The sequence below is a fragment of the Ascaphus truei genome, chromosome 9, assembly GCF_040206685.1.
Source record: "Ascaphus truei isolate aAscTru1 chromosome 9, aAscTru1.hap1, whole genome shotgun sequence".
NCBI classification, from domain to species: domain Eukaryota; kingdom Metazoa; phylum Chordata; class Amphibia; order Anura; family Ascaphidae; genus Ascaphus; species Ascaphus truei.
Genome location: NC_134491.1, coordinates 60,862,980 through 60,890,681, shown reverse-complemented (window position 1 = coordinate 60,890,681; position 27,702 = coordinate 60,862,980). Strand labels below are relative to the sequence as shown.

Genomic DNA, 27,702 nt, shown 5'->3' with positions numbered 1-27,702 from the left:
CTCTTTGGAACAGTCTGCCCTGTACAGTTCGAGAGGCCCCGTCTCAGGAAATCTATTAAAACAGACTGAAGACCTGCCTGTTTACCCAGGCATTTAATTAATGAACTACAACCTGTCTGGCATTTAATAGCTACAGTACCGTCCCATCCTGTATTGTATCTTTCCTTGTGTTTGGTCTCGTTTATAACCTTAAGTGATTTCTTCTTTTTTCCTCTTGGTAACTGTGAAGTGCTTTGAGTCCCATTGGGAGAAAAGGGCTATGTAAATTAAGCTGTTATTATTATTAGAACATTAATGTTGTTTTGCTCTTATCTGTAACACGTAGTCAAACTGAAGCACGGAGTACAACCACGATAGCAAAAAAATCAGCGAGATCAAGAGGTGACGCCAATAAAAAAAAATTATTTACTGTATCACATGTACAGTATAAGGATAAAAACCGCACCCATGCGTTTCGCACCATGGACCTTATCAAGGTGTAGGGTGCAGGTACAAAACAGCAAATTTATAGGTCCTCCGCGGGAGTGACGTCATGAGCTGTCTCAATATCGTGCGCTCATAGCATCACTCCCTATTGGTTCCTGGATCAAACTACCCCAAGAGGAAAGGGAAAACTTTATGAACAAAGGCTGAATGAACAAGCACAAAGCAACAATGTCACAACACAATAATAACAAAAAAGAGGAAGGAAATTACTGAACACTACCAGACATTTGATACTGCAACATATATAACTAAAAACTAATATACAAAAAGCTAAACATATAAGTATCAAAAGAAAACCTCTATCAACCTAATTAATACTATTCCCTATGCAAGAAGAGGAATGTGGGGGACAGAGGCAAACTAACCACAGTACCAAGAATGATCGTTAACATCTCTAATTGAGAAATAGGTATATATATATATATATATATATATATATATAATCAAAAAATAAATAGATGATACCGTTCTGTGGCTAACGAAATGCTTTTATTTGTGCTTCGTTAGCCACAGAACGGTATCATCTATTTATTTTTTGATTATTGAAGCTCGGCTAACACGGTACTGATACCTCTACATGTATATATATATATATATATATATGTATATATATATACACACACACACACACACACACGATAATAACCTGAAATGTAAATAATTGAAAATTAATTATATAAAAAAGTATAAAAAGTATCAGTAATATTGCCTGCCAGAAGAGATCATTAATTAACCTCTCATGGGACAATGTGTCAGATATTCATAACTACACTTAGTACATAAATGGGCACATCATTGCAAAATTGTTCTGGTATACACCATATCAATTATTGGTGATCGTAATGCCCAGCACTAAATGTGTAATTAGGATATACGTATTTAGTGCAAGCCCTATACACACTGTTATAAACAGGAATACTAGGTGGGAAAAAGGATTAATAGGTAATACATTATATACAATAAAGGCAAAGACCACCCACCTCCTCATAAATAGACGAAACCTCCTAGCATAAGGGAAGACAGAGCATTGTTACAGAAGCATCCAACAGTCAATATTTCTTATATATTTATATAATTATCAACGTGGCCTCATCACAGAAAGTGATCCCAATCCGTTTTTAAACCTTTCGGTATCTTAGTCTTCAAGGTGTAAATCCAAAAGGCTTCTCAATGTTTTAAAACTCGAATTCTATCTGCCCCCCTTTGGGTAGGGGGAGACACTGTACTAAATGCCTTGTAATCTGAAACTGTCAGTACTGCCGTTTTCACAGATGGATAACGGATGACTAGTGCCCTTTTTTGTGATGAGTCGAACGTGCTGCATTATTCTAATCTTGAGACATCCTGTGGTCTTACCGACATATTGTCGTCCACATCCACACGTCAATAAATAAATGGTGAACCTGAATCTACAGTTGATAAAGGAATACATCTTATACATTTTCTTAGTTACTGTTGAACTTAAAGTGGACACAGGTTTCATTTTAATACAAATCTTACAACGATCACATTTAAATGCACAATTGCCTGGGTACCCTAACATCAGATGTAAAAACACTTGGAGACAGATAATTACGTAGCTACCGTCTTAGCCCATCTGAAAACTACATTGGGACCTGACTGTACAAATGGTCTCAGGGTCGGATCCAGAGATAAAATATCCCCAATGCTTATTAATAATGGACCAGATCTGATTGACTTGTGTACTATATTGGGTAATGAACAAGGGGGTCTCCTCATTAGAAGGTTTCTTGGAGGATCTCTCAAACAAACTGGATCTCTCCATTTTTGAAACCTTCTCCAGGGCCTGTTATAGGTCTCTTACATTATAACCCCTTGCTACAACCCTATTGTATAAATCTGTTCACCTGTAAATTTTTATTCCAAAAATGTCTATTTGTACAGTAAGAAAAATATCAATTGATGAAGATGGACAAATTAGAAGCTGAGATAAATAAGGAATTAAGAACCGAGAATTAAAAAAAATGGGTTTATTGATACTATGTCGCAACAAGATAGGGATTCAGACATACAGACATGTGGGCAAACTTCTTGGGGTCTCCTCAGACTGATTGCGATGGATCACAGATCATTTCACCTTTGAGGAAATATGATAATATATTGTTGATGGGGGAGATGGTGAATGGGGGAGGGTTATGCCAGATTCTGTTGGGAGGCTGTGTGGTGATAGCTTTGATGTTAATCTTTGAAAATGCTATTATCTGTTTTTTTCTTTTTATTATTATTTGTGTTAATGTATTGAATTTTGAAATTATAAGTATGATGAGCAATACTAAAACAATTTTGTGTAAAAGTATATTTTTCTGTGTTTCTTGTTATTATCAAATATCAATATAAAGGAATTCATCCAGAAATTGTACATGTTGATCATTTTAAGTGAATTTTAAATGATAATCATTGTGATTAAGTGAATCAATGTATTGTAACAGTGCAGTGACATCTCCACTCCAAATAAACAAAAGATCATCAATAAAATGCCTGTAAAAAACAGTCTGATCCCTAAATTGGTTCCCATTTTGAAACACGTGGAATGAATCCCACCACCCCATAAAGAGGTTAGCAGAGGAGGTGGCAGAGCTAGTCCCCATCGCCATTCCACGTGTCTTGAGATAGTGAACACCATCAAATAAGAACACATTTTCCGTGAGAAGAAAGTGAATAGAATCCAAAATAAATGTGACTTGTTACTGTGATAGATCAGAATGAAGAAGAAAATGTTGGACATCTGCCAGGCCATGTTGGTACAATATTACCGTATACAGCGAGGTTACATCCATGGTTAACTAAATAAGGTTGCGTCTCTATGTGAACACCCAAATTTGTTTTATAAGGTCCTCACTGTCCAGGATAAATTAGGACAAAGAATGGACGAGGCGTGGAGGAAGTATTCCCGTATCGTGAAAGATCCCATGCTGGATATTTATAGGTCTCCCTGGAGGGTAGATCAGCGTTTTGTGGATTTTTTAGAGATGGTGAAACACGGGCGTGGTGGGAGACAGATTACAAAGATAATCAAGGACAGAACCCACCTCTATTAGTTCCCTGAACGCTTTCATAAATCTGAGTGTGGGGTCGGTTTGGAGTGCAACATAGGAATGAGTATCCCCAAGTTGGAGCATAGTTTCCTTGTGATAGTCATCCCTATGTCAAACCACCACCACTCCCCTCTTGTCTGTATTTTTTATTACCAGTTGTTTCTTGGCATTAAGACTCTGTAAAAATGGTGTAAATTCCTTTATGATAATGGGTCATTGGAGTATCAAAACTGCAAACAATCTGTTTACGGTCTGTAACACACAATCTTTTCTGTTTATTACTCGGTTGTTCTTCCTGTGCATTCAAATTGAATTCATGTTGAAAGAGCAAGCAATTAATCAGCAATGAAGTATTTGTAGTGTCACAATCATTGCTTAAGCAGGACAATGGTCACTCCTTGCTCTGGAGCAGCCAAGGTTTGACGTCTGCAACATACAGTACAAAGGAGATGTTGGCCTCTGTGAGTCACAAGATACACTTCAAATGTTATCAGGAAAGTCCAGAGCTTCACTGCCAAAGTAACGGGAGATATGCTCATATCAGCTCTGCCTGGTGATACAGAAAATGTGCATATCATTACTATAACTGGAGTATTTAGTTATACAGTACTAACAAATGCGGCAATCATTTAAAAATAAGTTTACCAACATGAAGGAGCGGCTCAGTGAGCAATGGCACTGAGTTTGAAGCAGGGGAGTTGGTTCAATTCCTGGTGTCGGCTCCACGTGACCTCAGAAAGTCACTTTATCTCCCTGTGCAGGCACCAAAGCCATAGATTATAAACTGTGCAGGGTCTGCAAAAAATAAAAATAAAACGTCTACGTACAGTGCTGTGTACACTGTCATCGCTACCCCCACCCCCAAGGAAAAAAACTATTCTACAAATAAGTGCAATTTCGTGGTTGTACATGTAAAAAATAATTGACATTATTAATAATAATATGTATTTTTTCCCTTATATAGCACTGACAGTGTATACAGCGCTGTACATAGAATTTTGCAGGTCCAATCGCCGGGAGTCATGAAGCCGCAATGTGGGACACTGCGTCTGATCTGGCAGGTACTGCCATTCAAGTTGATGGCAGTTATGACTCCTAGCCAAGGAGTGTCTGCCCTGAAGAGCTTGCAATCTAATTTTGGTGGCAGAGGGAGATTGAGGGACTTTCTTAAGGTCACAAGGAGCTGGCTTTGGGATTTGAACTGGGTTCACCTCCACCCCCATATTTTAATTAGAAGGGGATGACTTCTCATGAGTACAACAGCAGTACTTATCTGAGACATTAACCCTGTGATCCTGTTTCATCCAGACGTACTTAGTGTTGAAAGCAAAAAATATATATGTTTGAGTCAGAATTTGCAACAGTAACGGGTGTCTCATATATACATACATACATACATACATAGCAGTAACATAGAGTACATACATTTATAGCTGTCACATACATACATTTGTGATGTCCGCTGCGTCATTTGACGCTGAGATGCCAAAGAAGCAGGAGGGAGGCAGGAAGGAGGCAGCCAACACAGGCAAGTGCCTAGGAGGGGCTGTCACATTTCTACATGACTGTCACATACAGTACATAGCTATCAGCTAACTCCCGCTAACACCGTTATATAATGATCCAGGAAGGTATTTTCTTGAGAACTCATTAAACCAAAGGGGCTAATATCTCAGCACAATGGAAATACAAATCTAGCACTGAATTATTATCCGGCTGTGGCTTGAAGTTAGGCGGCAGCAGTAGTTAAAAAAAAATAGTAATACTGATCTAAAAGAAACAACTATCTATGTGTGTGTGTGTGTGTGTGTATGTGTGTGTGTATGTGTGTGTGTGCGCGCGCACACACACACACACACACACAAGTGTATATATTTCAAAAAGCAGTGATCCTCCATAAAAAGACCAAAAAATAATTTGTGTTCTTTGTGTAAATTAGAAGATAAATGTTCATTTTGAACGGTTTGGCTAAAATAAAAGGAACACAATGTTTTTTTTAGAACTAATTTTCGGAGTTCAGGGTGGTGTTTGTTATTTCACAATGATACACTGAAACCACCCGCCTCTGTGTCATTGTCCCAAATGGTACAGGAATCCCTAGGTGTGCTGTTATTTCCTGTACAGTACGTTTCCGCGCTCAGTATCAGAAGGCTTAGGGTGTATCTCGGCATGTATTAACCCCTTCAGCACCAGAGTGGCTAGCAATAGAAACATAGAATTTAGCCGCAGATAAGAACCCCTTGGCCCACCCACTCTGCTCCTTTCCCTACCTCCTGTAAAACCTCACACCCTATTTGATCCTTGACTTTCTGTTATATTTAATATAGCGTTATGCCAACCTAAGCATTTTTTTTTATAATTCATTTTAATTCAATTTCTGTATTTGTATTAGCTTCTACCACCTCTGTTGGGAGTCTTTTCCATGTATCCACCACCCACGCTTCCAGTGAAGACGTTCTTCCTCACATGTCCCCTGAGCCGCCCACCCTCTAGCTTCAGATGACCTCTTGTTCTAGTGCTTCTCTATCTTTCAAATATGCTTCACTCCTGCCCTTGTTAAAACTATTTATGTATATGACAGTTTCTACCATACTCCCTTCTGTCCTCCAAGTTGCACATGTGGAGGTCATTCAGTCTTTCCTGATACATTTTGTTTATGTAGATCATGCGCCATTTTAATATCCCTTCTTTGCACAACCAGCAATTTATTTATGTCCTTCTGAAGATATGGTCTCCACAACTGAACACAGAACTCTCAGTGATCTATAAAGTGGCATCATCACCTCTCTCTGCGGCTCATACCTCTCCCTGTGGCTCATACCTCTCCCTGTGGCTCATACCTCTCTCTGCGGCTCATACCTCTCCCTGTGGCTCATACCTCTCCCTGTGGCTCATACCTCTCCCTGTGGCTCATACCTCTCCCTGTGGCTCATACCTCTCCCTGTGATTCATACCTCTCCCTGTGGCTCATACCTCTCCCTGTGATTCATACCTCTCCCTGTGGCTCATACCTCTCCCTGTGGCTCATACCTCTCCCTGTGGCTCATACCTCTCCCTGTGGCTCAGACCTCTCCCTGTGGCTCATACCTCTCCCTGTGGCTCATACCTCTCCCTGTGGCTCATACCTCTCCCTGTGGCTCATACCTCTCCCTGTGGCTCATACCTCTCCCTGTGGCTCAGACCTCTCCCTGTGGCTCAGACCTCTCCCTGTGGCTCATACCTCTCCCTGTGGCTCATACCTCTCCCTGTGGCTCAGACCTCTCCCTGTGGCTCAGACCTCTCCCTGTGGCTCAGACCTCTCCCTGTTCACCCTAACATTCTGATGGCTTTCCCCCTTGTTGTGTTACATTATTTGCCCTTTCCTCTATATTAGCTAACATTATAGTGCCATTCATGCTGTATTTTGTTATTGAATGTTTGTGACCCATTTGTGTGCATTACTTTGTACCTGCTGGCATTACATTGTAGCTGTCACACTGTTTGCCCCACCACTGCGGTGTGAACTCTGGTGCAGATCTTTGTGTTACTGGCAGAATTTCCCTCCCATTATTCATGTCCCTACTAATGATATGGACGAGCACCGGTCCCAGCACAGATCCCGGGGGTCCACCGCCGGCTACTTTCCCCTCTTCTGAACATACTCCGTTTACCACAACGGGTTGCTAGCCTCTCTGGCGCTGAAAGGTGTTAATGAGACCTGGCGGAAGTTCAATAGGTTATTTCTGTGGAAAGGTGCATGGTTAATCTGTATACGCTATGTGTTGTTGGTAACTGAGAGCTTTCATAGGAACAGCTGTGGCACGGTTCCAGCCGGTGACGGATGAGGAAGAACGGCGTTCAGCAGAAGCTTGCTGTGTGCTGCAGGAATTCGCACTTAAACCAGGGAGACCAGTTATATGATACAGGAGGTGAGGGTGTGTGGCAGGGCCCTCCAACTGGTGACCAGCCAAGTGCAGCCCACGAGGGGCATTAATGTGGGGACTATCAGCTGTCCAAGCAACTAGTATTAAAAAAAAAGTGCAATTTTTTTACACTAGAGCTCACTTGTAAATTAAGGTAAAGTAAATATATATTTGGTGCAGATGTTATAAAGGCTTAATTTTTTTTGAAATATAATGATTTTTTTCAAGTTTTTAAATGTATGTAAAATGTGTGGATGTTGTGGAGGAAGAGCGCTGGGCTTCTGTAAACTCCGCGCCCCCACCCCAGAAAATTTCAGGGGGTGTGCCTCTCAGTTTGCACACCCCTAGGAGAGAGGGAGATAGTTTTAGGATAGAGCGTGTATATTAGGATAAAGTGAGGATGTATGTGACAGAAAGGGGCCCAGAGACCAGTATAATAAAGGTTAAGCCCGGTGGTCCTGGCCCCTGCCCATCCTTCCCTGGGGTTCATCTGGCCACCAAACCCCTGAGCTACCTGTTTTAATGTACTGGGCAGCCCCTTGCACACCCTGTAACTATACATCTTTCTATTTCTCTTGTGTAAAAATGTGTGTTGGTGCCCGCATAAAGCATAGCCAAAGTCTCTGTACATGGGGGGCTGAGAAACCCTTTGTGCTGCCCGCATGTCCGGAGAAAATGGCTGCTGCTGGGACTGCATGGGGAGGTGGGCTGCAGGGACGAAGGAGAGAGTTGCCGGGGCCAAGATCGTGCCGGATGGCCAGCTACCCAAATAGCAGAGCATTTGGTTGCCTCCCCAGCCAGAGCGGCGCTAGCCCAGCGAGTGGGAGATATCCTGTTGGTCGGAGAAAGTCGTTGCCAAGTCTCTCTAGTAGACACTGCTCCCATTGGACCGATTGTATTCCCCTCCACAAGCCCTTTAACTCTCTTAGCCCGTCCCGAGCCTTGATTGGCCAATGCAGATGAGTCCTTGCCTCTTGATTGGTCCCTGAGCAGCATCCACGCTGTGATTGGGCGCCAACCCCTCTACCATGATTTCCTATGGTAGCAGGGAACCTATGAAAGGGGAACCTGATCAGCGTTCCAGAGCTCATTCAGATCCTGTCCTGGATGGGAACTAAGGCCTCGTTCAGGGTGCAGGCTTTGGAGGGAGGGCGTGCTGCCGTGCGAGCTGCCGTGGGACACAAAGTATTCAAATTGAATACTGGTTGTCAGGGTAGCAGCTGCCCTGTCTCCGAAGCCCGAAGTTGATGCTGGCTACAGTTTCAATAAACAAAAAATTAGTTTTTTGAAGCTGCAGCAGCGTCACTGGGACCTCGGCAGCCAATGAAATCATTCTTGAGAATGATTTCAAGACTGCAGCCTTGATCCTTAACCTCACGTCTGTAGCCCCGCCCCCTCCCCGCCTCCTGAAAACGTCTGCTGCGGATGAACACACATCGCCCAGCAGACTGCCGCCCTCCCTCCCGAACGCCCGCGCTCCAACTCCTGCCTCTGGCACCCTGAACAAGGCCTAAGCAGTGTGCTTCCAGGCTGTGCCAGAGACACCTGAAAACGAGGCTGAGAGCCTGAGAGGGGAAGAGTGAGAGGGGGTGAGTGAGGAAGAGAGGGAGTGAGATGGAGGGGAGAGAAATACATGGGAAAGGGGGGGGGAGATAGATGGGGCTCGAAAGGTGTGAAATGTCCTAATGTACATCCTCTATCTCATAAACACTCTGTCCTAATATACACTCTCTGTCCCATACATGCTTTATCCTAATATACACTCTCTGTCCCATACACGCTTTATCCTAATATACACTCTCTGTCCCATACATGCTTTATCCTAATATACACTCTCTGTCCCATACATGCTTTATCCTAATATACACTCTCTGTCCCATACACGCTTTATCCTAATATACACTCTCTGTCCCATACACGCTTTATCCTAATATACACTCTCTGTCCCATACACGCTTTATCCTAATATACACTCTCTGTCCCATACATGCTTTATCCTAATATACACTCTCTGTCCCATACACGCTTTATCCTAATATACACTCTCTGTCCCATACATGCTTTATCCTAATATACACTCTCTGTCCCATACATGCTTTATCCTAATATACACTCTCTGTCCCATACATGCTTTATCCTAATATACACTCTCTGTCCCATACATGCTTTATCCTAATATACACTCTCTGTCCCATACATGCTTTATCCTAATATACACTCTCTGTCCCATACATGCTTTATCCTAATATACACTCTCTGTCCCATGTCAACGCATAGCCATGTGACGTTGCAGCGTCATTTGACGCAGCGACGCCGAAGAAGGAGGAAGCCGGCATGAAGGAGTAGGTAAGAACTTTAGAGAGGTCCCACACTCTCCCTTGGCAATCAGTGGGGAAGAGAGAGCGGGTCCTGTTTATATGGAGGCGGGCGGGGGAGGAAGGGAAAGTCTCTGCCCCAGGCCTTTCAGGCATAATGGGAAATCCGCCACTGGTGGTCCTGGAGGCCAGGTGACCATGGATCAAGAGGGTACTGCTGCTGTAATGGAAAAGTGCTGATTCTTACCAGTGAGACTCCATGAGACAGTCTGAGGGTAAATACCAATGAGATTTTTCAGCAAATTAGTCTGTAGCGAGAGGGACAATATGGTGCAGGGACAGGAAGGTACGATAGGGGTAGAGCAGGTGTGGCCAACTCCCGCCAACTCAGTCAACGACTGAACCACTGATTGAGCTTCCTGTGCTAAAGCAGGGATGTCCTTAAAACCTAACCTGTTGGTGGCCCTTGAGGACTGGAGTTGCCCACCCCTGGGTGAATGGAGAGGTTTTATTTCTGTGATGATACTGTACATCCAAGACAGGTGGGAAGCTTCTTTTGAATGAAAATGTGAAAGTTTAAGCCAGTAATGAGAGAATATTCTAACCAATGCAGCTTTCTTTTAATGCGTACACCAAACTCAGTCATGGATGCTCCCATGATTACAGCGTGGCAGTAATGAGGGTGAAAATAAGTTCTGTGTAAATTCATAGCGGCGGCCATTTTTATACATCCTCAAATATCATTTGCCGTTAATATTTCTCTGTAATAACTTAAAAAAAAAAAAAAACCTGCTGGAGGATTTCATGATGGGATTAGTGAGTAAAAGAGGAAATGAGGGCATTAGAACATATTTTAGTTGCTGCTCATAATGTTGTGTGAATCATCATGTTTAAACAATGTCATGAAAGAGCTCAGACATACAGTACAGTCTAATGTGTGGTGTTATTGTAAGGACATCAGTCTGTGTCATTGATGAAGGTGACAGTTCACATAGGGTGTGACAGTGTAACCGAAGGCAGACAGAAAGGGACAGCTGTTAAAAGGAAGTGAAACTAATGAGGATGTGTCTTGAGCAGCCAGTTTTAGGGACGTGAAGGATGTTGCTTACTTCCTGTTTGATTAATTTAATGTGTGTTGTATGGTTCATGGTCTGTATTAATACTGGAGAAGTGTAGATTACTTGGAAGTTGTGATAATACCTTTTATTAGACCAGTGAGTCCCATCAGATGGTTCATAAACCTCTAGGGCAGTGGTTTTCAACCTTTTTTTGGTTAAGGAACCCCAGAATTAGATTGTGAAATTCTGGGGAACCTCGACCCTCTCGCCCCACCCCCGTCTCTCGTGTCTCTCCCCACCCCCTCACACTCTTCCCCTTATGCTCTCTCTCAATCTTACACACACTCTCACCCTCTCTTTTATACACACACACTCTCTCCCCCTCTCTCTTGCACACGCATGCACACTCTCCCCCTCTCTCTTGCACGCGCACACACTCACACACACTTTTCAAGGGAGCTCACAGGCAAAAATCCCTGCAGTGAGAGCGCACTTTCTTACCTGATCACATGATCCTTCCTCTACCTTCTGTCAGCCGGAAGTTGAAGGCGACTTCTGGCGTCGACAGGAGCAGGGAGAGGAAGGATCGCAGTGCTGCTGAGCTCGGGAGCCGACGGGTCACTGCTGCATGGGGTGCCCCCGCTCTGCCGGGTCTGGGACAGCTGGGAGAGTTATCCCAGCTCTCCCCCCCTGGAGGCCGCCGAACCGTCTAGGGGTGCTTGTGGAACCCTGATTAAAAATCACTGACATAGGGGGTTCATGAGGTGTCTCCAAAGAGTTTACAAAACAAAGTATGTCAGGGGTGTGCAAAGTTTTGAACCTGCGCTCCCCTTCTTGCTTACCTCCCGGCTCGCGCACCCCCCTCCTGCTCAGTTCCGGCAGCAAATGACATCGTGGGGTCATGTGACATCACGTTTCCATGGCAACGTGATGTCACATGACCCCGCAACGTAATTTGACACTGGGTCACCATGGCGATGCGTCGCCGAAGATCGGGAAGGAGAAGCTGCAGAGGCCTTGCGCGATCCCTCAGCATTTCATTTAAATACCCAGAGGGAGAGCGCGGGACCTCTGTAGCCGCCGTGGACCTCTGAAGTACGTAATGGTGGATCCCATGCAGTATAGTGGGGTTCTGAACCAATGTGTGGACTCTGCACTTAGTAAGGCTCCAAACTGCACCTTATTCTTAGTACTATAGTGGCTAAGGCATTGTGGGTTGTCACTTTGGAAGCTCGCACAGTGATTGACAGCTATACCACCCATGCGGTATTCACACTCTGAGGTGCAGTTTGGGGCCTTAATAAGCGTGTGTTACCCCTCGGGCTCAGGACACTATATTGTCTGGGATCGGTCACACAGTTTTGTTACCGATAGTCTGAAGAGTAGGCAATAAGATATATATATATATTTATATATATTTTTTTTTTTCCAACTTATATTTTTTATTAAGATGTTCAAATATAAATGGGAAGGGGTACAGAAAAAGCAACTATTTTGCTACAGAGTTCTTACAATCATCAACTTTCACATTGCATAGTATACAGCATTTTATAAAAACAACATATTCTACACTCCTCACTCCCAAAACCTCTTTCCTAACAAGGAAATCCCCCTATCCGACATCCCAGGGATCCCAGACCCTATCAAACTTCCTTATGGTATGATTCAGGAATGAGGTGAGTCTCTCCATTAATTGGACATCATTAACCCTTCAGATAACCTCTCTACAACGCATCTGGCCGCCGGACAAATATTTCACTGAACAAATATAATCTAGCAGGGGATGCCCAATGTAAAAAAGTTGGGGAACCGCTGTATCAGACCACCAGAGAAGTACACTGTTTCCAGGCCTCATTTGTCCCTTCTCCATGTGTCCTTCACAGTGCACAAGAAGCAGAGACTGGGGAGGTATGGGCTCCCTAAATTAACCTAACAATGTTAACAGGAAAGGTTTGGCTGCTTTCAATTTTTTCAAAATGAGTTACAAGTTACATTTCTTGGGGGCCTCTAAATGGGAAAATGTTTTTTAATCAAGTGTTTCCTTTACCCCTAACCCACCCCGTCCTTATCAGAGAACTAATAAAGATAAGGGAAGGTGGGGAGTGGGGGCTCTGGTTGTACACACACTTGCTGAATTACCCAGATGAGACACCCATACCTCCCCTCCCCCAAGACTTTCCTTTGATGTAACTCAGCGTTTGTGAAAAATGTAAGAAACCTGTTCATGACATTTTATACGTGCAACGCACGTTTTTCAGATGAAGGTCAGATCTGAAGGCTCCACTTCTCAATACTTATTTCCAGTGTTCGACAAATCCATTCACCTACAGGCCTGTGGCAACTGGATTTGACCCCGTGGCGACCTCCTCATGGCCGCCCAAGCATGGCGGGATTGGGGGCAGGACTAGGTGGCGAGTAGATTTTTTTGGTTCGGCGAGTAGATTTTTGGGTGATTTGTCAACCACTGCTTATTTCCATGTCAGGATGAAACTTTTTGGGTTTTACTACCGGATTAGTGATTGGAGCCTCCCAACCCTACATGGAAAGGAAAAATGGCGCCCAGCCCCTTGAAGTTGTAGAGTCAATGATTGAAGGGAAGGTTTCCATTCTCCTCACTGATTGACTAGTACACAAGAGCACTGGGGGAAAGGGTATTGTCTCCCAAACTCGTAAAACAAGCTCATCAAATCTGAAGGGAGTGTTCAAACAAACACATACTCCTGTAAAACAACTTTTAGCGTTGATCCGATGTAAGATACTAAATAAGTCTTGCAGGGGGATCTGTTCTTAGAGATGTTTCAAACCGTTCCAGGAATGTGGCAGAGAGTTACACTCCTGATGCAGGAATGTGTGGGGTTTCCCATCCTCCCTGCCACTGCTGAAACCTTATCTGAAACATTCCCCCACTCATTGGGTTCGCCCTGTACATGTTGCACTGCATGTGCTGCTCTGAGTGTACCAGACACACACTGTTCTGCATATCACAGATACACAGTGCACAGTGAATTCTTATCACATCAGCATAAAAATAGCAGTATCTGCACAATGCAAATTTGTGGCATTTCCTGAAATCTATCTCAGTGATGTAATTACATTGCTACCTTTAACAGACTCTTAAAGCAGCAGTCCCCACTTATTTTTAAATGTTTCTGAGCCTGGGAATCCCCCCGGAGCTGATTTGGGTCCTACAACCCCTGGAGACCACCCGGTCCTAGTCATATTTGTAGATTTTTGTACAAAAAAACCCCCTGTAAATTCCCGTATAGCCGCAGGATCACCAATAATAATCTGCAGATGATGTTTGTGCTTTTTATTGGTCACCGGTGCAACGCTGAACCTAGCAGCCATTTTGTGTCCACCGGACAAATATGCTTGCACGGTGGAGTAAACAGCCGGTATCTTAAGAGCTGGGGAGAGGGGAGGGTGAGGTCGAAGCTTTTAATTTACATGCCTGGGGGAAGAGCGGGGGGGGGAGGGGCTGTGCAACCGCCACGCCCCCTAGAAAATCTCACTGGGGAGTGCACCCCCGGTCTACAGCAGTGGTGCTCAACTTCAGTTCTCAATCCCCCCGACAGGTCAGGTTTTCAGGATATCCCTGCTTAAGCACAGGGGGCTCAATCAGTCCCTGCTTCAGCACAGGTGGCTTAATCAGAATTCACCTGTGCTGAAGCTGGGATATCCTGAAAACCTGACCTGTTAGGGGGGGGGGGGTGCTTGAGGACTGGAGTTCAGCATCACTGGTCTACTGGTCCATATATATGAATGTACAGTGTGTATACACACATAAGCACAGTATATATAACATTTGCACCACTAGATACTCAAATTTTAAAAAAAGAGGGAAAAAGTTTGTTTTACGACCAAGTTGCGTTATTAATACAGAACCCCCCCAATAAATTACAGGATAGCATTGACATTCTAAGTTTAGAAAACAGAGGGGCTTCCCCGAGCTTCAGTTCCCTTTACTTTCCCAAGTTTCGCAAATACAACACAAGATGGCAGCAGAAAAGCCAGTTAATAAAACATTCATTAACTAAACCTGCGGCCGTAACTTTACGGTTCACTGAAAAGAATAACTATACTGTATGTGCGTGTTGGTGACGGGTGAGGGGGGGTGCTGCTAATGCCCCATGTAAACGTAGCAGCCTTCCCCCCACCCTCCGGGAGATCCCCCTGTTACCAGGTGTATGGTGCATGCTACCTGTTGGCTCACAGAATAGTGAGTGGTCCGCTGGTGGTATTGGGGACGTCTGGACAGGCTTCTGGGGTACATTACCGATATTTATCTCTGGTGATTCAGAGCCTCCACCTGCTGCAGGCTCCAGATGTGTGGAGGCAATCTCCTGCAGAAGAAACGTACTCACCTCCCCCCAGAAAGATTGTACACCAAGTAGTTATAGTTAACTGGAACCGGTTTATTCCTCTGCACACACAGTATAACACCGATATCTGCTCAGCACAGCTCAATACAGGCCTCCAACCTCAGGATGATCCCTGGACCTCCACTCCAGGCCAGGAGCACCTGAAGCAGTCCTTACTCTTCCCTGACCCTCTAGTAGAGCCAGGGGAATGGTAATCACTCACTCTCCCCCAAGGGGAAGAGGAACAGAAAAATGCCAATGCGCAGATACCTCTGTGTGTTACCTGTCTCTCTCAAGGGTAGAGACAACTGATTACATTTAAGAAGTGCAACTCCCTAAGTACAGAGGGGGAAGGTACCAGGCCTGAGCCCAGGATTTGGCAGAACACAGGCCTAGTCCCATCTCCTCCCCTGTCACTCAAGGGAGCTGCTTCTGTGGGGAAACCCCAGGATTGGCTTTCATGACAGGGAGGGCAGACTGGTAGCCAAAACCAGGCCTGGCTACATAGCTAAACATGAGGAGGTGCTAGGCATCCTTTTGATCTCGCATCTTCAAACCGGGAAAGTGTTTATTTAACTTGTAATGTCTATCTTAACTGTGACCTTCCACGTCTGCTGTTATCCATCGAAACTCCATGCCTCCAGCATGCAGAACAAAAGTACACAGGTTGGCTGGGCATACCATGTGTGGGCTGGTCCTGAGACAGACACTGGACCCTTAGCCACACACCTCCAAAACGTCCTACACCTCCAATGATCGTCCCACTACTGGGTGTGATCCTAAAGTGAACCAACCATTCGCTTTCAATGAGTTGTTCTAGAAGAGCTACTCTCCCCTCTCGCAGAAGGTCATTCTCTGAGGTTAAATGTGAGGAGGTAATTCTTCACCGAAAGGGTGGTAGATTTGTGGAATAACCTCTCAAAAGAAGTGGTAGGGGCTAATACAGTAAGGGAGTTCAAACATGCTTGGGATAGACATACAGTAAGGCAGGAATACAAAAACAAAGCCAACGATCAAATAGGGTGTGAGGTTTTACATCAGATAGGAAAATGGGCAGATTGGGTTGGTCAAGTGGTTCTTATCCGCCTTCAAATTCTATGGGGCCTATTCTGGTAGCTCCCAAGTGTAACAAACTGCTTCTAAAGTGCACTTTAGAAGCGGATTACAGTAGCATGCATTGCTATTCTGGAAGCCCTTCTCGCATGGCCAATCCACTTCTAAATGGCTTTTTTTGAAGCGGTTTCACTCAGACTGACTATCCGATCGGTTTGTTAAAAAAAAGCCTCCAACTCAGATTTTTTTCTCACAGCTACATTTCTCGTACTTCTGTTATGCAAAGCGCTTCTAAAAACGTGCATTTTTTTTTACCATCACCTAAACGGCGGCGAGATTGGTATTGCGAGTTACAGCCAGAGCCTGAAATATGGGTTCGACTGAGAGAGCAAAACCCATAAATTAGACTGGGGATAGAGTTAGGTGTAGTAAAGCAAGTACTGATGCAGCGGCCGTTATTCAAACACATCACGGCGCCGATTTTCAGTTCTCTGCTGTTCCCCACACAGCATGAACGCGGCCAATCGCCCCAGGCACCCGCCTTTATCCCACGCACCCGCCCTTATCCCAGGCACCCGCCCTTATCCCAGGCACCCGCGCTTATCGCGGATGTTTTATTTGAATTTCATGGATTCTGTTTCTTTGTTTGCAATAAAATGGATGAATTGTAATGTGTACAGTACTGTGTCACCGTGCTACTGTGCTACTGTGTCAATTTCATGTTTTTAAAAGCCAGAACACGAAGATTCATTTTTCTGCTCTCGCCGCGCTCGCATCTTAGTGCGGGAAGGCTGGAATTCATCCCGCGGTTTCAAATCGGGATTCCAATGTACATGACGCGCGAAGTGTTCGAATAACGGCCGCTGGATCAGTACAACACGGGCGTTTTGGCTTTTAAACCAGGTGGTTTGTCACTTTTTTTTAGATGCGGCTTAGAAGAAATGGTTTGCAATAGAGAATAGAGGTTTTTTTTTGTCATATTTGATTCTACTACTTCTGAACATGTAAACCCTGCGGTTTGGCAATGATAACTTCGGTACTACCAGAATAGGCCCCTCTGTTTCTATTCTGTTCTAGTTATGTACCAGCATTCGGCTTTCTGTCACTCTTGTATTTCCTTCAGTGGTATAGTATCTATTTATCATAAAACTAAAACCCCATAACTTCAAGCGGACCCAGTTCCAGGCATATTTGTAGATTTTTGTACAAAAATAACCTACAACTATGGCCGCAGGGCACCGATAATAATCTCCCGGTGATGTTGGGGCTGTGTATTGGCCAGCAGAACATGTCTGATGCTTGCGGCCATATTGTGTCCACCAGGCAAATGTTCTTGCACGGTGAAGAAAACTGACCGTGACTTGACCGTGTCCTTCCACGGCTGCTGTTATCCACCGAAGCTCCACGTGTCCAGCACGCAGAACAAAAGTACACAGGTTTACTGGGTATACCATGTGTGGGCCGCCTGCAGTGGACGCACTGTCTCCTAAGAGATAATGGGGAAAGGCGGGGTTGCAGACCTTTCTGAGACGTGTGATAGTGCTCACACGGGGTATTTTTATTTGTTAGATAAAAAAACAAAGTTGTGCTACTGGGTGTGGTCATTTGTATGGCCTTATACTGTTAATGCACTTGCCCTGGGGAAGTGACTCTCCCTTTCCTCTCCTCTCGGGTTTATAACTGCGCTGCTGCTATTTATAAACCGCGGCAGAAACCAGAACTCGGCGAGACTCAAATAAGTCGCAGGGCCACTGCTTTTTCCTTCAGAAACCTGAACATTTGCCAGCAAAGTGGTTAACGGTGCAATTCTGTATGGACCAGTGTTCTCAAACCCATTCCTATACGTACACCCCTTGTGTCCTATTTTTTTGCGATGCTTTCTTTTTATGATGCATAACTTTAACCCCTTTCCTGCCGGAGAGGCCAGCTTGCAGGCCTCTCTGGCAGGGAAGGAGTTAAAATAAATTGTGGTATGTAATGGCACTTCCCTCTTATCTCTCAAGCAACACTAGCTTTGATGTTGTTGTTTCCATATCTCTTTCCTGTTGCCTGTCTCCTTTTGATTCAATGTGCTGTGAAGCCGTCTTTCTCTGCGCTGGAGAAGGTTTTGGTCCCATTAATTAGAAGAAATGCTGGGAAGAGGCTTCACAGCCTATTAAATAGGGTCCTGTCTTTATTGCACATGTATGTGCAGCAAGCATCAGATCTCACACTAGTCTACACTCCCTCTAACGCCTCTTACTGCTCCATATAACCACTCCCTATAACGCCTCCTACTGCTCCATATAACCACTCCCTATAACGCCTCCTACTGCTCCATATAACCACTCCCTATAACGCCTCCTACTGCTCCATATAACCACTCCCTATAACGCCTCCTACTGCTCCATATAACCACTCCCTATAACGCCTCCTACTGCTCCATATAACCACTCTCTATAACGCCTCCTACTGCTCCATATAACCACTCCCTATAACGCCTCCTACTGCTCCATATAACCACTCCCTATAACGCCTCCTACTGCTCCATATAACCACTCTCTATAACGCCTCCTACTGCTCCATATAACCACTCCCTATAACGCCTCCTACTGCTCCATATAACCACTCCCTATAACGCCTCCTACTGCTCCATATAACCACTCCCTATAACGCCTCCTACAGCTCCATATAACAACTCCCTATAACGCCTCCTACTGCTCCATATAACAACTCCCTATAACGCCTCCTATGGGCAACAGAGCTGGATAATACTCAATGGTGCACTGAGCACAGGAGAGTACTTGGCCCATTTCATGGACTCCCATGCCACTTGTCCCTTTTGTACCGAGCAGAAGTCCGTGTTTATTTACTGTAGTTGCGCCACACTGGAGACCCTCTTATCCACCATGAGGGCCCTTCTCCTGCAGTTCTGGCTGCACTTTTCCCCTCGCCTTTTTATTTTCGGGTGCCCAGTGTCCCTGGAGAATTAGTCTGGGGACCTCCTCGCCAACCTGCTCCTGGCATTGGCCAAGCTAGCCATTTATAAGACCAGGAAGCAGTGTTTGGAAGGGCAGGTCCCAATGAAAATTGAGGCGATATTCTGGGCACTGGTGCGCTCCTGTATCCGGGCAGAGTACACCTACGCCGAGTCCACTGGGACGGCTTCAGGTTGCCACCCAGTGGGCATCAGGCGGGGGGCTCTGCTGCTCTATGTCCCCTTGGATTCTTTTTCTCTCATCATCTTTATATAGTACACTTTATTTTTACGTTACCTAACTATAACCTCCTATTGCTCCATATAACCACTCCCTACAACTCTTTCTATTGTTACAAAATAACAGCTCACTAATAACCTTTTCCTGATTACTGCTAATGCTCCATACAACCGTTTCCTATAACTCTTCCTATTGTTTCAAAATAACTGCTCACTATAACTTTGAACTAATTACTGTTATTAGTCCGTATAACAGCTCCATAAAACTCCTCCATAACTCCTACTGCTGCTCCCTTTAACTGCTCCCTAACTCTTGCTTTTGACTCTAGATGTCAGTTTGATATATTGGAAACACAGAAGGTTAAAAACTCTAAGAGAAACAGGATGAAACCCCTTGTGTCCTGATACTGATTATTTGATAAATATCCTTCAATATGTTAAGAAGCCTGTATGAGTTTAATGTCAGTATATTGCCCCCGAAACATGTCTTACTTTTTGTTGTTTACCATGGTAACCTCTAGACCAGGGGTGGCCAACTCCAGTCCTCAATGTCCGCCAACAGGTCAGGTCTTCAGGATATCCCTGCTTCAGCACAAGTGGCCAATCAGTGGCTCAGTCTTCGACTGGGGTTTAATTAGCTAGAGAGTAGCAGTGACACAGCTCCGGTAAGTATGCCTGGACCCAGGGGTGCTAAAATTAACACGATTCAGGGCCCAAAAGCCACTAATAATTTTATTCTAACTACGGAACATTGCCACATTTACAGTATAGCACAGGGGTGGGCAACTCCAGTCCTCAAGGGCCACCAACAGGCTGGGTTTTCAGGATAACCCTATTTCAGCACAGGTGGCTCAATCAGTGCCTCCGTTGAAGTCTGAGCCACTGATTGAGCCACCTGTGCTGAAGAGGGATATCCTGAAAACCTGACCTGTTGGTAGCCTAGAGCAGCGGTGCGCAATCTGTGGGGCGCGACCCCCAGGGGGGGCGCGAGACTGCCGACGGGGGGCGCGGGGTTTACAGAGGCCCCGCGCGCTTCCCGAAGGCACTTAAATTAAGTGCCGGGGGAGCTGCAGGGCCTCTGTAAACCATACTTACCCGTGGCTCCGGCGGCTTCCTCCCGGCGTCGCCATGGCAACGCGGCGTCAAAATGACGCTGCGAGGTCATGTGACGTCACGTTGCTATGGCAACGTGACGTCATTACGCCGGTGCGAGGGTAAGTTGGGGTTGGGGGGGGCGCGGGAGTGAGGGGACAGCCGGCAGGGGGGCGCAGGGAAAAAAGTTTGCGCCCCCCTGGCCTAGAGTACTGGAGTTGGCCGCCCCTGCTCTAGGCTGCACTGGGGTCGGGGGAGAGCTCCATTTTAACCACCCGGACACCTAATATTTCAAATCCTTTTACCACCTGCACAAAGCATCAGATTTTTTTCAAGTGTTGGATTAGTGCAAGAAGAGATCTCTCAAAGCCAGGCAGAATGCAAGAAACCTAAAGGCAATCAGCGCAGGCTGCCGCTTTAAAAAGGCAATCCAAGCTGCCCATTTATTTCCCATATTTTATTTTTTTACCTATGATTGAAACAGAGGTCTCATGAGCTGGACCGCATTAATTTCAGATCCTGGGACCCCCTACTGGGGATACATCTGTGACGATGGAGAGGATTTGGCCCGGGATTAAAGGGGTTAAACCACAATTGGCCACCTTCTAACCTCACCAGGGATACAAGGGGTTAAATGGGCTGAGGTCCAGAAATGTGAGTTAACCCCTGTCATAACCTGTAAATGTGTATTTCCCTGTTTCCCCTGTGTCATTGTAACCTCAGTGTCTGCATCACACACACACACTAGAATCCATCCGGGAGCCCAAGGGTTAATAGTCCGTTAATACTGTGTCCCTAGGTATGGACAAAGCTTCAGAGAAATTCCTTTGCCTACCAGGATAGCAGATGGCCCCCAGAAGCGCCCCCATGTCTAGTATTTAAGTATTGTTCAAAGGGTCTTGTCACCCTCCCTGATAATTTAAGGACGGAGGAGGCTCAAACCAGAGCAGTCTCCAAGTGTCCCACTTATCACTGTCCAACAAAGGTTATCTTGCTAGAGAGCCAGATGAGTAAACTGGCTGGCATTCCATTTGCCTATGTGGGGCCTCAGAAAGGAGACCCCAGAGTTCTACTGCGCATGGGCCAGCTAGCAGGGGGGCCTGACCCAAAATGTGTTCCCCCATCAAAGATTGGCTGGAGATAATGGGAAACCAATCACAGGTACTTAATGTTACAGATAGAGGGACAAAAGGTTTATAACCGGCTGTTCCCCATATATCCTTTGTTAGCCCTCATGTAATGTCTTGATGCCTGCATGCAAAGGCTTCATGTTTCCATGTCCTGCATGTGCTTCATAACTTTGCCTGTCTTGCTGTGATGTCAGCTGAAATATGGAAGAAATGGCCCAGACTGTAATCCTGATGGCTTTCTTGTCATAATCTTTAAGTAAGTGTCTATATTTTGCTGTTATTTGTATAATCTGTTGTGTTCACCTTTATCAAGGAATAAATGATATTTTATCATATCTAAGTCTCGTCCCAGTTCAAACCCAGGTATATATATATTTATATATAGTTTAGGTGTAAATTACAGCCTGTCACAAGCTACCGTGACAACATCTACCTCCATAGGAGGTTCCGGTAGCCACTCCGCTTGGCTACCAGGGTTTATGTAATGGCTGCTTTTCTAAGCTCCCGTGCTCTGCGGGCCAATAGGAAGCCGTGACATCCTCAGATAGAGCTTCCTATTGGCCCGCGTGACGTGGGTGCTTTAAACTTGCTGGAGACACCGGCACCCCCTTTGAAGGTCTGTATCTCGGGAAGCAGAGCCCCTAGAAATTAGATCACTGGGGTTCAGCCCCCACTTCAATCCTGTGCAAAAAAAAATAAGAAAATTAAAAACGGCTTCAATTGCTCCTTTTATTTATTTATTAATAAATCAGTTTTAGTATTGGATAATACTTACTACATTTTTGTTATTCATTACTCTTAATGCAATTTGAATGAGTTTTAATATACTGAGCATCCCTTGATTTCTAGAGCAGTGCAAGATAATTGCAACACTTTCTTGTTTGTGATAATTTGTTGCCAATGTTCCCAGCAGTTTGAGCTGCAAACTGTTACAATAGACACCTTAGTGATATAAGAATACATTGTAGCTGCTGAATTACACTGACTGAAGGATTCATTAAAACTGAAAGGCAGCCAGTAGCAGATTTCCCATTAGGCCTGGGCGGCAAAATTTGGGGGTGGCAAAAATGTCCGCCCCATATACTTTTGCTGTGCTCTCGGACTTAATGGGAAGTCATTTTATGGTTTGCGGCCGCCTCCTTACCTGCTGCCCTCCTTCTCCTTCTGAACCACAGCGTCAAATGACGCCGCGGACGTCACCAACGTGACATCACAGTGTCCCGTGGCAATGCAACCACCGACGTGACATCACAGTGTCCCGTGGCAATGCAACGTCACGGTGATGTCCGCGGCGTCATTTGACGCTGAGGTTCAGAAGGAGGAGGGGGTGGCAGGTAAGCAGGCGGTTGCAACACTTGTGCCTAGGGGCAAGGCAGCCATTTAGTGAACCCTGGGATGCAGGCTATTGGCGAACGAATTGATTGGCAGCTTAGGTAATCCGTTTTCAATAAACGTAATCAAAGGCTGCTTATATTAAAACAAAACAAAATATATATATATTTTTTAAAGTGCCACATGGACGGCCTATTTAAAGCACTGCATTACATACCAAGTATATGAAATCAGGGTATCTGCCCATAATGCTCCCTCTTGTGTTATAAAAGAGTGTTGCGCCTCTGCAGGACACAGTTTCATTCTTGCAGTTTGTTCTGCTTCCTGCCCGAGTCTCAGAACAGAGCGAGCTGAACATTCATTTGTGTAATGACAGCTAAGGCCTCGTTCAGGGTGCAGGCTTCGGAGGGAGGGCGTGCTGCCGTGCGAGCTGCCGTGGGACACAAAGTATTCAAATTGAATACTGGTTGTCAGGGTAGCAGCTGCACTGTCTCCGAAGCCCGGAGTTGACGCTGGCTACAGTTTCAATAAACGAAAAAATCGTTTTCTGAAGCTGCAGCAGCGTCACTGGGACCTCGGCAGCCAATGAAATCATTCTTGAGAATGATTTCAAGACTGCAGCCTCGATCCCTAAGCTGCCGTGTGTAGCCCCCCTCCTCCTCAACTCCTGAAAACGTCTGCTGGGGATGAACACACATCGCCCAGCAAACTGCCGCCCTCCCTCCAACTCCTGTCTCTGGCTCCCTGAAAGAGGTCTAATGATCGAGCGACGCAGACAGCTGCAATAAACCCCAAACAAGCTGTGCACTATATGGGGGATGTCAGCTTACGGTGTACAGTATTGTTCAGGGACCTTTACACCACGATGTGAAAACTCCTTGACATATTTGGCATCAGAAAGCTCTATCTGCCTGCGTAATGATTACTCTCTCTGCGGAGGGCGCCATTTTAACCTCCCCGACAGTTCACATTTTCAAACGGAACGTAGAATCACATTTTTATAATAAAAATTGCATTGGAAAGGGCAAGAATACGTCTCTTAAAATAATACCATAAAAAAGTGCTAAAAGTAAAAGAAACGGCAAATAAAAATGGCGACCAGCGTGGACAGCTGCTGTAATACACAGCAACCAGAACATCAGCGGGAGAGGGTCCGATTCATTGTTATTTGTATCTGGTATACATAACAAGGCCATTGTGCCTCTCCATTACACATTACATTGTGCCTCTCCATTACACATTACATTGTGCCTATCCATTACACATTACATTGTGTAGTGAACGGAAATTCATGCCCAAGCCCATTTACTTGATCTGAAAGCATTTAATTTTCCAACAGAATAATAATTACCACTCATGTAATTCAGGGGAAAATCCTCTGGTAGTTACTACATTACGGAGCATAAATCCATACAAGATAATATCTGTGGCCCTCATTAAATATGTCCGCTTTTCCACATTTTTTGGTGTATTCAGCAGCGCTTTGCACTCAGGAACATTTCCAATGTTTGTTTCTTATTATTATATTCATATTTAACCCTCTTGCTGCCTGCTATGTATTGCAAAGCGCTGCCACAGACAATTATTCCCCCACAATATTCTTACTGTGCTCTTGAGAGAGGGCCTCTCTGTGACTTGTGATGTCATGTATACAGGAGTGCAGACAGGGGGGCAAAGCCCGGCGGCTATGGGGGGCCCAGCCAGCACTGGAAGTTGGGCCCGACGAGAGGTCACGCCCAACTTCTGCGTCCACTGCCGGGCTTATGGTTGCCTCGTGGGCCCCGTCTCTCCCCAGCTGCGGTGGGCCTCTCTCTCCCAATTTCCCAGAGGGTCCAGCTTCCTGCGCACACCGGCTGGAGAGAGAAACCTGGTGCAGGGGAGCGAGGCTGGCCCGGCAGGAGGCCCCAGCATGAGAGAGAGGCCCGCAGCAGCTGCGGAGAGCCGGGGCACCAGAGGCCTGAGACCACCAGCAAGGTAAGTGTATGTGTGGGTAGAGTTATTGTATTTTGTGTGTGGAGGGGGGGGTTATTGTGGTGTGCGCGTGTGTGTTTTGTGTAGGTGTACGAATTGTATTTTATGTGTGGGGAGGGGGGTTATTGTATTGCGTGTGTGTGGGGATGGGGTATTGTATTTATTTTGTGAAGGGAGGGGGGTATTGTATTTTGTGTGGGGGTTTGTGTGTGTGTGTGTGTGTGTGTGTGACCGGGGGGAGAGGGGGAATGAGTGTGAGAAGGGGATGGATTCAGAGACTGGGAGTTAGTGAGAGGGGGGGGGGGGGGGTAATTAAGTGACATTGGAGGGGGGAGAGTAAGAGGAGGGAGGTGGGGGGAGAGAGGCAGTGGGGTAGTGAGGGAGGTGTGAAGGGAGAGTGAGTGAGGAAGAGAGGGGGGAAGAGTGAGAGAAATACAGGGGGTGAGGGGGGAATGGAAGAGGGGGGGAGAGGGGGAATGAGTGTGAGAAGGGGATGGATTCAGACTGGGAGTTAGTGAGAGGGGGGTAATTAAGTGACATTGGAAGGGGTAGAGTGAGAGGCAGTGGGGTAGTGAGAGTGGTGAAGGGAGAGTGAGTGAGGAAGAGAGGGGGGAAGAGTGAGAGAAATACATGGGGTGAGGGGGAATGGAGGAGGGGGGGGCTCGCAAAGCCGTCGACACGGGAGGGAAGGGGGCGGTCGAAACTAGGTCCCAGAAAATCAAGATACTGTTAATCTCTTCACAACCCATGTACTGCGCTCGTTATAAATAAATTACATTAATAATAATAGAGATCTCCATGGCTACTGCTTCTCCCTAAATAGCACACACCTATACTATCCTGTAAAACTTTAGGGAAAGAAGAAAGAGAGGGGAGGAGACGATAGGTTTGTGCTGTCTCCGAAGAAGCAGAAGCTGTGGGAAATCATCTCCACAGGCTTATCTCATATTGTATTCATTTGTGTTAACATTGCAATATATTTTGGTATCCTCACACCCGTTGTACTGCGCTGGAGAATACGTTGGTGCCTTAGAAATAATTACATGACTACTACTGATAATAAATCTCAGTGCAGTGCAGCCTCTCCGATGGCACGCATTAAATATGGCTGCCTCCTGCCTCTCCCTTCTTCTTCTCAATGTCCAGCTGGAGGTTCTCTATCTGCAGGTAGAGATACTGTAGCTGCAGGTACTTGGTCCATACTTCCGGAGTGCTTGTGCATTTCCTTACTGCTTCCTGGATTGCCCACATTTTATCGCACTCCGTGGATGTGGAGTTGTGGGTTATAATGTCCGGCAGTATTGTTGTCTCCTCCTGTATAACAAACACACAAAATAAGGGTTGCATGGCCAGCGGCTTAATGCATAACACATTACATTCTACTCATGAATATGGAGAGGAAGGAGTACTCACGGAGTAGGAGTTACTGCCACGGGTGCACACAAGGACGTCAATAAAGAAATCTATGTGGCACATATGGAATGTAGGCAGAGAGCACTCACCAAGGACTTGTCCAAGGACCATTTTATTAAATACAATTCTGTACAAGTCCACGCGAGTGCTCTCCGCCTGCTAATTACTCCAATTGAAACATATACATATACATATTATGTGGTCATTTTTTTTTTTTTTTTTTTAGAGCTTGCTGGGTATCTGTGCATTTATTAACTTTGTCCAGCTGGTCTCAGCTGTTTTAGAGGTTAGCGGCTCCTCCCTCCCAGGGTTTAAACTCGCCCCTCCCCACTTTCCAAGTGAGCAGTTCTTTCTTTGACATGCAGCTGGTTGTGACAGATCCAATCCGATCATTCTTCCTCTAACTATAGAGGTAAATAAGAATTTTAATCGGTTAGTGTTAGGACCTGCAATATTTGGTCATGCATTGAAGTGGCTTGCAGGCTTAAAATGCTTTGGCCAAAGGGTTTAACTAAATGACCCTTTTTTCAAGAGATATATAGGTATTTCACTGTATATTTTTGTCATATTGTATATAGCTTTGCGTTTCTTTGTTTTTTGTTATATGCTAATTACCCCTACTTTTTATTTACAATCCCAAAGTAGAGCTGTTTATTTTTTAATTTACAACCGCTCTACTGTACTGTGCCTTTACTTGTCTATTTAAAAGCCCAGAATACTACTACAGTACTTTTTTATTTAATGAATAGACTTACAGCCCCCTTTGATACTTAAGGGATCTTACAACTCTCTCATCCTGTTTTTATAGCATCAATATTAAATATGTAATGTAAATACTAGACAGAGTGTCACTACTTTTCTTTTAAAGGCACTGATCTCTGGGCTCATCCATTCCTCTCTAGTGGTGCATTAAGGTTGTGGCACCTCTATTGGCAGGTGGCTTCTTAACTCAAGGGTCCTCAACTCCAGTCCAAGCTCCCCCCGCCCCCCAACAGGTCAGGTTTTCAGGATATCCCTGCTTCAGCACAGGTGGCTCCATCAGACCCTGCTTCAGCACAGGTGACTCAATCAGAGGCTTAGGGGCCTATTCTATAAGCGTTGATAAACCAGTTATTGAGCACTTATCGGCCAAAATGCCTACTGCTATTCAGTAGGCCTTGATAAGTGGGCAATAAAGGCATGGATCAGCAAAAATTTCAGCCGTTATAAAAAATCACCGGGTGAGCGGTGATAAGCCACTTATCGGCAGGTTCTGAAACTCGTGCAATTCTAGTAGCCGCGATTAGGTTATCGAGGCCTATCGCTGCTCTAGAATGGTGAGTGTCTCACAAAATCCT

The 27,702-nt window shown here is 45.2% G+C and overlaps 1 protein-coding gene and 1 long non-coding RNA gene across 5 annotated transcripts in view; both read right to left on the bottom strand.

Annotated features, from left to right (window-relative positions):
• Nucleotides 1-2,462: 2,462 nt before the first annotated feature.
• On the bottom strand, nt 2,463-11,713 carry LOC142502307 (uncharacterized). Its single transcript, XR_012803731.1, has 2 exons — nt 11,660-11,713; nt 2,463-4,092 (listed from the first exon to the last, which is right to left on the bottom strand). It is a non-coding gene; the product is annotated as an uncharacterized LOC142502307 (long non-coding RNA).
• A 10,640-nt stretch (nt 11,714-22,353) lies between these two features.
• LOC142503142 (CUB and sushi domain-containing protein 1-like) overlaps nt 22,354-27,702 on the bottom strand; it is a 34,774-nt gene continuing 29,425 nt past the window's right edge. For all 4 annotated transcript variants that reach the window (XM_075615201.1, XM_075615202.1, XM_075615204.1 and 1 more), the window contains one exon: nt 22,354-26,266. In XM_075615201.1, coding sequence (XP_075471316.1) covers nt 26,051-26,266 — 216 coding nt within the window. In that variant the 3' untranslated portion in view covers nt 22,354-26,050. The remainder of the gene's footprint in view (nt 26,267-27,702) is intronic.